The 12879-nt window shown below is 41.1% G+C and overlaps 1 protein-coding gene across 1 annotated transcript in view; it reads left to right on the top strand.

Moving 5' to 3' along the window:
• Positions 1-12879, top strand: part of LOC124622526 (elongation factor-like GTPase 1) — a 590349-nt gene that overhangs the window by 34311 nt on the left and 543159 nt on the right. The window contains exons 4-5 of the mRNA XM_047148257.1: positions 298-437; positions 9943-10074. Coding sequence (XP_047004213.1) covers positions 298-437; positions 9943-10074 — 272 coding nt within the window. The remainder of the gene's footprint in view (positions 1-297; positions 438-9942; positions 10075-12879) is intronic.

Below are 12879 nucleotides of genomic sequence, written 5' to 3'. Positions count from 1 at the left end.
CAGTATGGTGTATGATAATATGTTTATGTTCAGTGTTACTAAAATCCATATATTGAATAATATTTGAATGAAGCTGCAAATGAAAGTAGGTGGTTCATTGCATTTTCCTATATTTATATTTCCTGTATACTGATGCTTTAATCTTGTATGTAATGGAATTCTTGTGAGTTATTTGTCAGTTTTCTTATAATTTGTGCTCATAATTTACTAATGTTAATATTCTGTTGTTCAGATTGTCTTGAACTCATTTTATCTGTAATGAATCATTTTAAATCTGAGCAAAATTTATTTTTCTAGGTAAAGAAGAATTTCTTGTGAATTTGATTGATTCACCTGGCCATGTGGATTTTTCCCTGGAGGTTTCAACAGCTGTTCGGTTATGTGATGGAGCTATAGTTGTTGTTGATGTAGTTGAGGGAGTTTGTCCTCAAACAAGGGTATAAAAATTATTTTAGTCATAATTATTTAATATCACGTCATTTCTGTAGATGTTAACTTCCATTATTTGTAAGACTTTGGTCATATCGGTATCTTTCTACCTGTTGCAACATACACATAATTACCATTGCTGTTAGGATGTAAATGGCACATTGTCTTACTTCTTTGTGTTTCAAGACTAATTTAGTAGAATGGCATTCTTACAGAAGAATATAAAATGAATAATAATTAAATTTGTCAGAGAAGAAACTGTGGCAACTGGAGCAGAGCTGACACACACATTCCCTGTTTAACTATCTTTGTAATACATCTGTGACTCAAGGCATATGACGTGCTTTGTGACTTTGTCAAAGGCTTTGATTATGTTGACTATAAAATCATAGAGGTAAACTGCACTATTTATGGATTAAAGGCATCTCTCTTGCACTGGCAGAATCTTACCTTAAAAAGACAGAGAGAGAAGAAAAAACAATTACATTGGCAATCTGCGTCACAAAAGTGAGGCTAAACACAGGATGGCTGAACATAAAATTGTCTAATCAGAGGTCCACTCCTGTTCTTAAAACAAGTAATTGAACTCCCAGTAACTTTCAAGAAATGTCCCATGACTTTCATGTTACTTGGTAATGCAAACATACTAATTAAAGTCCCAAACTCAACCACAATTGGCACATCCCAGATGAAGGCTGAACAGCCCTATGAATGATTTACAGCAAACAACTTTGTTATTCAGTTTTAAATGAATAAAGATAAATTATTGGTAATGGAAATATACATTGATGTACAGGACTGCTGAGACAGTCATGCTCGGATGCCTAATCTGTGTACCTGCAACTCCTCCCTCATGCATTTCTAGTTGGAAAATCAGCTGCCTCTCTCTGAGCCGTTAGCCACCAACTCCCAGTCACTGTGCCAATCTCCCACCTCTCTCACCCTCTATCCATCCCATCCAAAACTACCCCCACCACAACCTACCCCACCTACCAAAATTCAGCACTGGCACTGTCTGTCCAGCCGTCACCGTGTGTGTGTAATAACCACAACAGAGACACATAACAGAGACTTTAGTTTTCAATAACATATTCTTTTTCACTATTTACAGGAGTCTGCCAACACTGGGATAACTTTTTGATTCCGTGATTGTAGAAATCATGTAGTTTGTGGCAAAGAACTCATCAAGCCATGTTAGGAGCACATTTTCACCTGGAAAGGAAGTTCTTTGAAATTTTTTCAATAGAGAGTCAAAATGGTGAAAATGTGAGGGTGCAAGGTCAGTTGGATAAGGTGGTTGTGGAATGACTTCCCAACCCATCTTCTGTATAGCACTTTTTGTCAGTCCAGAAGAATAAGAACAAGCGTTATCAAGGATAAGCATCACTTCATTCAGTTTTCCTGGTTGTTGTTCTTGGATTGCATCTGCAAGACGTCTTAGTTGTTGACAATAAATGTCAGCGGTGATGGGCTCATCTTGGGGAAGCAATTTGTAGTACACCACATCATTTCTGTTCCACCATATGCATAACACTATCTCTTGCGGCTCTTTGTAGGGGGATAGCTGCTTTGTTTGGGCTCAACCACGCCTTTCTATTCCTTAAGTTAGTGTAAAGAGATCATTTCTCATCCCAGTAATGATACAGGGTAGGAATGATTAGCGTTTTTCATGAGCAAATTGATGACAAGCAGGCAAAGATGCACATACGACCACTGCCAGTTTCTATGATTTTGACATAGAGCATATGGTACCCATGCACCTAATTTTTGAACCTTCTCCAATGCATGCAAATGTTGCACAATGGTGGAATGATCACAATGCATCACATTTGCCAGTTATTGAGTATGCTGATGAGGATCATTGTGGATAAATGTGTTTAAACAATCTTCATCAAACCCTGAAGGTCATCCTGAACATGGAGAGTCATTAATGTCAACACAATCCTCCTTAAAACGAGAAAACCATTTTCGTGCCATGCTTTGTCCAGTGATGTTATCCACACCCTATGGCACAAATGTTTCTGGTGGCCACCCCTGCTGTGCCTCCTCTATTGAACTCAAACAGAAGAATATGAGTATGTTGGAAATGTTCCAATATCTCCACTTGGCAATTTTTTTCTAGTGTCCACAGCTCCATTGTCTCCAAATGACAAATTGACAATATGTAAACTCAAATAGCAACAGTGAACTACAAATAAAAAATGCTAATTGATAAATAAACTCATAGCAACCAGAATACCCACATAGAAGACAGAAACACAATGAACGAATGCACCAGCCTAATACTTGGAAACAAAAATTCTCAGACAGCTCCATGGAATGCTACCTGCTTTTACTGTCCATCCTATCACAATTTTTTTAGATACCACATTAGGGAAGTTATGTCTGACAGATTTGAGCAGGAGAATGTTGTCCCTGTTGTGACTCGCCGATCTTTCAAAGTGCCGCCGCACAGTTACGCGCATCCTCTACATGCAGCGCTGTCTGCCAGCCATGCAGCAGCAGCGCCACCTAAGCGGCCAGCCAGCCAGTGGTCGCTAGACTTGGACTCAGTTATGATTTGACTGGTAAAGTGTACACACGTCTTACTCTGTTTACTTGATCTGTGACTTTCGCATATTACATCTTCCTTGAAATATATTTGTTCAACTTGAAGTTATAAAAGTCCTCCTAGGCAGTATTTCAAAGCTGGACCAATAAAAAATCAGTCAGTCAATCAATCAATCAATCAATCGTTCAGTGGTAAAACTGAACCAATAAGGAGCCCTGTGCAGTGTTTCATACATGTGTATGATTTTGCAGTCTTTTTGTTCCTCTCTCAGTCCTGCTACAGCAACTTGTCAGTACAAGTTCTGTGCGGTTCCAGATTCACTACAATCCAAACTGCCACTTGCTTTCCAATAGAAGCAGTTATTGCAGATAATCTGTGAGCAGTGGCGTCTGTTGGGATCTGTGCAAAGCAATATCTTGTGGCACATGTTGTGGGTCAAATACTAACATTCACCCTGGTTTGGAGTCAATTGATACCGTCAATATCTTGTGGCACATGGTGTGGGACAAATACTAACATTCACACAGGTTTGGAGTCAATTGACTCTTTGGCTACTGAAGAGGTCCAGAATAGTTTTAGACTTGGTATGGCATGTGAATAATAGCACTCCTGCCTATGTTTGTAATTCAATTTTTAATGAAATTTTAAATGAACACCTCAACTATGTAGCTGCAGTTATGGATTCCTCTAGGCAGGGGGATTGTCTTGGCTGCTCGGTGGTTATTTTCATGGGGATGTCCTCTAGAATTGTTTACAAAATAACTTTAATGTCTTTGATTCAGAGTGCAGAATTGCTTACAATTTTGAGGGTAGTGGTGCAGATGGGACATATTCGTGCTGAAAAATTTGTCATATATTCCAGCTGCCTAAGTGCTCTTCAATCTATTCAATGAAAATACCCAGCAGACAGATATGACCAGGACATCCAGGACTTACTTCTCTGCCTGCAAAGGCTGGGAAGGAGGAGCATTCTGTTGGGTGCCAAGGCACAACAAAATTCAGGGAAATAAATCAGTAGATGTGATAGTGAAGGAAGTGTGTCTTCTAAATCAGGTGGATCAATGCACTGTCACCCTACATACTATATCCTCAGAGTTGAGGTACAGGGTCATGCATCGGTGGGAAGAAGAGTTACAGGAAGTGACACTCAGTAAAACCAGCCACCAGGCAATGGTGTCCCTCCTTCTGGCCCTGACATGACTATAACCATGAAATGATCTGATATGACATGAAGTCCTCAGTTGTCATTGGGTAGAGCAAAGTCCAATGATGCATGGCTTCCTATTCTGGCAGGGGGACCCTACAGTGTGTAGTGCTTGTGGTGTACAAATTGCAGTACACCATGTTTTAACTTAATGTGTTTTATATTTAGACGAGAGGGTAGACGTTCTTTTACCAGCTGTTTTTCCCTTGATTTTAGGTAACAATGAGATGAATGTGGTACAACTTGTATGATTTTGTGAGATGTTTGACTTGCTCTCTAAACTTTCAAGAAGGAGGTTTTGGTGTGGTACTGGTATGCATGCTCATCTGGCCTTTGTAAGTGATCAGTCAGTAACATTTTCCGTGGTTTCTCTTCACTTTTGTTCTATAACTCAAACATAGTTTTAATAACACATTTTTAACATTGACTAATTTAAAAATTTCTTCATGATAGGGTATGAATGGGTAGGTGAATGTGAATGAAAATGGGAGATAGTGATGATAATGGTAAGTGATATTATATTTTAGGCATTTTTAGTCTGAAGTGTTTTAACAACCTTCCTAACACATTTTGTTTTCAAAAGGGCACTAATAACTTTGCTCTTGAGGACCTTAATTCACTCTCTGTCTCGGCTTACACAACTTCCTGTTGCTTACCTGTGGACTTTCAAACTGTTTTGAATTTGTTGTTGGCAGCAGGTATGTTCAGCCTGTGATTGGGCACCTTTATCTGGCTGTAATGCTTGCTTCAGGTGGTCAGGATGCAAGCCCATGTACATGTGCAAGAAACTAAAAAAAAAAAAGCTTATAATTTTCTAGAATTCCTTCTCATTTTTGAGACGCTTAGTTCTCATGTTACTTTTTTTCAAAAAGTTAGTTGAGATATTTGAAAATTATGTAGGCACTGTACAGTCATGTTAAAGTGACCGGCACCTATGTATGAAGTCAGTGTGCAGTAACCACTCACAAATGGCAGGTGGCAGCATTAGCAGTGGAGTGTGTATAAACAGTGCCAGGGGATGCAGATGGCAGTGCACTCATCGTTGTAATGCGGAAACTGTCTGATTTATCTGATGTCCAAAAGGGCATGAGCGTTGGCTTTCAGGCCAAGGGTGGAACCATTTTCCAAATAGCTAAGTCTGTTAACTGTCAGCATACTTCCTTGGTTAAACTATACCATGTGTGGCAAAATGATGCAATCCAAAACCAGTGCCGAGACAACTGTGGTGCACCATGGATCATAAATGACAGGTACGACATTGCAGTGCCTGTGTCATTTTGAATTATGCATGCATGTCCAAAGTAACAACTACTGCGGTGAGTGCAGCCATTATGAAATACATTAATGTATTTGCAATTGTGAAGATGGATAACTAGTTCTGGAGGGGACACGGACAACAGTGCAGTTGTTATTGTTGTCCAAAAGGGGCATGATCATTGGCTTTCGAGCCAGGGGTGGAACCACTTCATGTCCAAAAGAACAGGCACTGCGGTGACTATAGCCATTATGAAATACATTAAATGTATTTGCAGTTGTGAATATGGCTAACCATCAGCTTTAGAATGGTATGAGAACAATGAAAATTTGTGTCAGACCAGGACTCGAGCCTGGATTTCCTGCTTATTGCGAGCAGTCACCTTACCACTTGGTAAGCCAAATGGTAAGGTGACCACTCATGATAAGTGGGAAATCCAGCTTACCACTTGGTAAGCCAAATGGTAAGGTGACCACTCATGATAAGTGGGAAATCCAGGTTTGAGTACTGGTCTGGCACAAATTTTCATTGTCATCATCTCATTCTACAGCTGATGGTTACCCATATTCACATTTGCGAATACATTTAATGTGTAAATGACAAGGGCAAATGACAGCTGTGGAGAAGTGTATGGGTGAATGGATGTGCAGCTGTTGAGCAACTGACCACCAAGGTGAACCAAAGAGCTACCAACAGTATCTCCTCAATGACCATTCAGTGACTGTTGCTGCATTAGGGCCTTTGCAGCGTGTGCCTCGTTCATGCACCCATGCTGACTGCTATTCATCAGTGATGAAGGTTGGAATTTGCCTGTCAATAACACAACTGGAGATCAGCTGATTGGTGACAGGCGGCATTTTTGGATGAATCAAGGGCTATGCTCCATCGGACAGATGATCTTTGGCGTGTGCAAAGTGAAACTTCTGAGAGCAAATACCGTGCAACAATTATCAGAAGTGTTCGGACTGGGGAGAATTTGTGGATGATATCATGATTCTGGAAGGCATAATCTACATCTACATTTATACTCCACAAGCCACCCAATGGTGTGTGGTGGAGGACACTTTTCGTGCCACTGTCATTACCTCCCTTTCCTGTTCCAGTCGCGTATGGTTCGTGGGAAGAACGACTGCCGGAAAGCCTCTGTGCATGCTTGAATCTCTATGATTTTACATTTGTGACCTCCTTGGGAGGTATAAGTAGGGGGAAACAATATATTCGATACCTCATCCAGAAACGCACTCTCTCAAAACCTGGACAGCAAGCTACTCCGCGATGCAGAGTGCCTCTCTTGCAGAGTCTGCCACTTGAGTTTGCTAAATATCTCAGTCACGCTTACCAAATAACCCTGTGACGAAATGCGCCGCTCTTCTTTGGATCTTCTTTATCCCCTCTGTCAACCCAACCTTGTACAGATCCCACACTGATGAGCAATACTCAAGCTAAAAACTCTTCAATCCGGCCACACAGCTGGTCTGATATTCTGTAGGCTCTTACTTTGTTTATCAGGCGACAGTGTGGAACTGTATCAAATGCCTTCCAGAAGTCAAGGATAATGGCATATACCTGGGAGCCTGTATCTAATATTTTCTGGGTCTCATGAACAAATAAAGTGAGTTGGGTTTCACACGATCACTGTTTCCGGAATCCATGTTGATTCCTACAGAGTAGATTCTGTGTTTCCAGAAATAACATGATACGCGAGCAAAAAACATGTTCTAAAATTCTACAACAGATCGATGTCAGAGATATGGGCCTATAGTTTTGTGCATCTGCTCGACGACCCTTCTTGAAAATTGGAACTAACTGTGCTCTTTTACAATCATTTGGAACCTTCCATTCCTCTAGAGACTTGCGGTACACGGCTGTTAGAAGGGGGGCAAGTTCTTTCTCGTACTCTGTGTAGAATCGAATTGGTATCTCGTCAGGTCCAGTGGACTTTCCTCTGTTGAGTGATTTCAGTTGCTTTTCTAGTCCTTGGACACTTATTTCGATGTCAGCCATTTTTTCGTTCATGCGAGGTAATGTAGCAACACACACCTGCTTCTGTACTTGGGGAGCATGTTCATTGTTTTTATGGTTTGCTAAGTACTAGGATGAGTTTGCCATACTCCCCTGACCACCAAACTCCCCAGACTTAAACCCAACTGAGAATCAGTGGGACTGCCTTGATTGGACTGTTCACACTCTAGTTACTCAACCAAGAAATGTAATGCCACTGGCCATGGCACTGGAGTCAGCTTGGCTCCACATTCTTGTCTGTAACTTCCAGAACCTCACTGACTCTCTTGAAATATATGTTTTTGAACATTACAGCAGGAAGTTTTTACCTGTTGTCTCACATCCTCAGACTTCCACTCCTTTCTGTTTTGATTTATTTCTTGCATTATCGTTCCTCTTCTGTTCTTATAAATATACTTGCCTCATTATTTCATTTTGTTTGCTTGCAAATATACACTGGATCATCCAAAACATTATGAACATTTGCTTAATAATGTGTTAGTCCACCTTTGTAACACAATACCACAGCGATTCTATGTGACATGGATTTAACCATGTGTCATGGCTTTAACCATTCATCAGTTGGTTCCCAGAGGTACGTGAAGTTGCTGTCTACATGTGGGTCATGCTGTTCCTGTAAATTACGGCCAGTGGTTTGTGGATGTGGACCTTACGCCCAGTACCATCCCAGATCTGTTCCGTTGGTTGCAGATGAGGTGAATTTGTTGTCCAAGACATCAGCGTGAGTTCACTATCATGCTTCTCAATCTATTATAGCACCATTCTGGTGTTTTGACATGGGCAGTAAACCTGCTGAAAGATGCCATCACCATTGGGGAAGAAATCAAGCATGAAGAGATGCCTTTGGTCCACAGTAATGTTTACGTAGTCCATATCTGTCAAGGTGCCATCAGTTAGTACTACAGATCCCATAGAAGCCCAGGTGAATGTTCCTCACAGCATAATACTGCCCCCATCAACTTGTGTCCATTGTGCGGTGCATGTTTTTGATCAGCTTTTTGCCAGGATGATGCTGTATCTAGACATGGCCATTGACCTAGTGTAACAAGAAATGTGATTCACCTAACCAGGCAATACATTTCCATTCATCCACTTTCCAGACTTGATGACATTGTGCACACTGCAATCATAATTGATAATATCATTGGGTCAACAAGAGAACACATATGGGTAATCTGCGGAGGAGCATCATATTCTACAATGTGCTCTGAATGATGTGCTCCAAAACACTTGTCTGCATCATCTTTGTTCTCTTCATTAGATCTGCTGCAAATTGGCCCTTTTCCTGCTCTACAGAGCTGGTAAACCATCAACCTCTGTGTGCTGTGATGATGCATGGAGATCCAACACTTCATGGTCTACTTGTGGTTCACTGTCTTTCAACCATTTTCCATGACAGTAACCTGCAAACAGCTGACAAGCTCTGCCATTTCTAAGATGCTTGATCTGGATAACATATTATAATATCCTGTCCTTTATCAAAGTCACTTAGATCAGTGTGTTTCCCTATTTGTGACCCATGTCATTGTTGGAATGATTTCTCAATAATTTGTGCTCTGCTTATATACCTTTCTTATCATGTCACGTCTCTCTCTCTCTCTCTCTCTCTCTCTCTCTCTCTTTCTCTCTATCTATCTATCTATCTATCTCTACCTCTCTCTACACTTCTGTTTACTTTTTTTGCCCCATTTGACTCACTTACTTTTTTTTTCTTTTTTCCCCTTTTAACAATGTGATTTATATTTTTATTAATCTGTTGAAACTTCATGGTAAATTAAAACTGTGTGCTTGACCACGACTCAAACCTGCGACTTTGTGTTTCATGGTCAAGTGTCTACTGGGTGGCTTGTGAGGTGTGCTTGGGTTTTCAAATCAGTACACACTCCACTGCAAAGTGAAAATTCATTTTGGGAATTATTGTATTGTTTGCAGTTGCCATTCGTACTACTTTCTTTGTTGTGCTCAGTTAGTGCATTTAAACTTGATGTGAATAAACTATGTTTTTCCTTCCAGTTTTCTGACCATTCGTGCCAGTGTTATTTTTTGGCTTGTCCATCAATTTGTACTTTGTTACTAATGTTGAACAGGGTGGATGATCTGTTGTTTCATTTTTTTAATGTATTACTTTTGTACCTTTTTCTTTTGTGTTTGACTTTAATCTTTGACTTAGTGTCCATCTCTTTCTTATTGTCAAGGATGTTCTGAAATTTGAATCAGAACTTTTTATTTTTTATGACTTCATAATCTATTCCTGTAGCCTATTTTTCCTTTTTTTGTATCCCACCTTCATGCTTTGGAACTGATTTTCCAAATTTTCTCTAAATGAATATGTAAAGCACTTTCTTTGTGAGGTAAAGGTAAAGTTACACAGTCTGTTGATAGATAAAAGGCAATAAGTGTGTAATTGTTTGAAATATGGGTTAAGTAACACAACAAATTCTGGGATTTGATGCTGTCACAAACAAAATTTTTCTTTCTTAGGTTGCTTTGAGACAAGCATGGCTCGAAAATATTATTCCAGTTTTGGTGCTGAATAAGATTGATCGACTCATTCTGGAGATGAAGTTGTCTCCATTAGATGCTTATGTGCATCTGACACAAGTACTTGAGCAGGTATGTAATATTGTTACTAGCTTAACAAATGCTTAAGATATTAAAGAAAGTAAATTATGAGAACAAGCACTCAACCTTCAAGTAATATATGTACTAATTAATAGCAGATATAGTAATCTGCTTTTCCCATTGGTATTTATTCCCAAAGACTTCCTGTTCCTGGCCTTGGCACTATTTGGGGTAACCTAGGATGATAGGTAGGGGAAGAGTGGGTGAAGTGTTATGGGTGCAGTGCATGGTGTCAACATGGAAAATGTGATGGGAATAATTGCAACCTGGTGAAGTGAGAGGAGGTAGTGATGTGTTGTATGTGTAAGTTTAAGGAGCCGGAAGGAATTTGGGGGGAGGGGGGGTGGTAGTGAAAGAGTGGTAGACATTCCTCCACAATGTGGATGAGGCAGCAGTGAAACTAAATAGGGTGGAGAGATTGAGGTACAGGTGGATAGTCTATAGTAAGACTCTGAGGGGTGGAAGGGGGGGGGGGATAAATAGAATAGGGACTCACTTGGAGAGATAAGTATTGCATGAAATGTAGTCCCAGTAGATAAAACAGACAACCATAAACTGTAAAATGGAATGATGACAATGAAAATTTGTGCCATACTGGGTCTCAAACCCAAATTTCACACTTAAGCCTGGTGTCGCAAATAAATACAATCTTGCACTGCCTTTGTCATCAACAAGTACTATGCAACATTCCTTTGGGGAGGCATACTCCAGTTAAAATGTCTTCCCCCTGTGCGGGAATTACATAATGTATACGATTGCAGGTTGTGGCTCATAAACGATGATATATGGAAGTTTTGAGTCTGGCTGTGAGTCGTGCGTGCATAGCAAAAGTGGTTAAGGCAATCGCTCATCTGATGAGAGAAACCTGGATTCAAGTCCCAGTCCAGCACATATTTCCATTGTCGTCATTCCATTATCCAGCTGAAGGTGGTTTGTATTTGTAACTGCAAATATATTTCCTGTTTTTCATGGTGGCTGTATTTGCCGCTGTGCCTGTTCCTTTGGACTAGCGTGTATGTCCTAAGGAACACTGTGTAGTACTTCTTAACAACATGCACTGTATATTGCAAATAAGTATTGGACAGGGACTAGTGAAAGTAAGTCAGTTGATTTTAACACCAGAGGATATGTTTGAAGGCAGTTCTTATGTATGTAATTTAAAGAAACTGATGACCTATGTGTGTGTTCATGGTCAAACTGTGGCGAAGGACAGATTTGGCAACTGAATTATAGAAGAGTGCACATGGCCAACTTCAGTGCCTGCTTTACAAACCCACTTGTCTGGATCTCCCTCTCAAATTCTATGAATTGTGTAGGTAGGATCTATTCCATTTCTTGTTTCTGCATCTGTACACCACATAGTGGAGAGCTATCTTGACTCATTTCATTGTTTGTATTCCACCAAGGATTATCCAGTATGATCTTTATGAATGATAAATGCAAAAATATAAAGGAGAAATAATGGGGGATTAGTGCTAAAGGACATGGAATGAAAATGCTGTGATAGAGCCAGATATGGAAAAGCATGTGGTGTGTTGTTAGCAATGACGCATTGTAAAACAGTTTTATGTCAACAGCCCAGAAACTGAAGGACAAATTGAAGCAACTTAGGTTTACACAAGAAGACAGTATTTGCTGTTCTCAAGCAGAACAAGGTAATTGACTAGATAATGCTGTACAGACTCAGTATGTAATTTCATTGTTATTTGGAAGCATCGTACCAAAACATTTGTGTAGGATGTTGACCAATGTATGTTAAAGATTTCAGAAATATGAAATTTGTGTAGCTAAAAATTTTCGATAAACAGGAGCTTCATATATGAAGTCTCGATGTTAAAATACACTCCTGGAAATTGAAATAAGAACACCGTGAATTCATTGTCCCAGGAAGGGGAAACTTTATTGACACATTCCTGGGGTCAGATACATCACATGATCACACTGACAGAACCACAGGCACATAGACACAGGCAACAGAGCATGCACAATGTCGGCACTAGTACAGTGTATATCCACCTTTCGCAGCAATGCAGGCTGCTATTCTCCCATGGAGACGATCGTAGAGATGCTGGATGTAGTCCTGTGGAACGGCTTGCCGTGCCATTTTCCACCTGGCACCTCAGTTGGACCAGCATTCATGCTGGACGTGCAGACCGCGTGAGACGCCGCTTCATCCAGTCCCAAACATGCTCAATGGGGGACAGATCCGGAGATCTTGCTGGCCAGGGTAGTTGACTTACACCTTCTAGAGCACGTTGGGTGGCACGGGATACATGCGGACGTGCATTGTCCTGTTAGAACAGCAAGTTCCCTTGCCGGTCTAGGAATGGTAGAACGATGGGTTCGATGATGGTTTGGATGTACCGTGCACTATTCAGTGTCCCCTCGACGATCACCAGTGGTGTACGGCCAGTGTAGGAGATCGCTCCCCACACCATGATGCCGGGTGTTGGCCCTGTGTGCCTCGGTCGTATGCAGTCCTGATTGTGGCGCTCACCTGCACGGCGCCAAACACGCATACGACCATCATTGGCACCAAGGCAGAAGTGACTCTCATCGCTGAAGACGACACGTCTCCATTCGTCCCTCCATTCACGCCTGTCGTGACACCGCTGGAGGCGGGCTGCACGATGTTGGGGCGTGAGCGGAAGACGGCCTAACGGTGTGCGGGACCGTAGCCCAGCTTCATGGAGACGGTTGCGAATGGTCCTCGCCGATACCCCAGGAGCAACAGTGTCCCTAATTTGCTGGGAAGTGGCGGTGCGGTCCCCTACGGCACTGCGTAGGATCCTACGG

The sequence above is a fragment of the Schistocerca americana genome, chromosome 7 (genome assembly GCF_021461395.2).
Source record: "Schistocerca americana isolate TAMUIC-IGC-003095 chromosome 7, iqSchAmer2.1, whole genome shotgun sequence".
NCBI classification, from domain to species: domain Eukaryota; kingdom Metazoa; phylum Arthropoda; class Insecta; order Orthoptera; family Acrididae; genus Schistocerca; species Schistocerca americana.
This window is presented reverse-complemented; position numbering and strand designations above follow the sequence as displayed.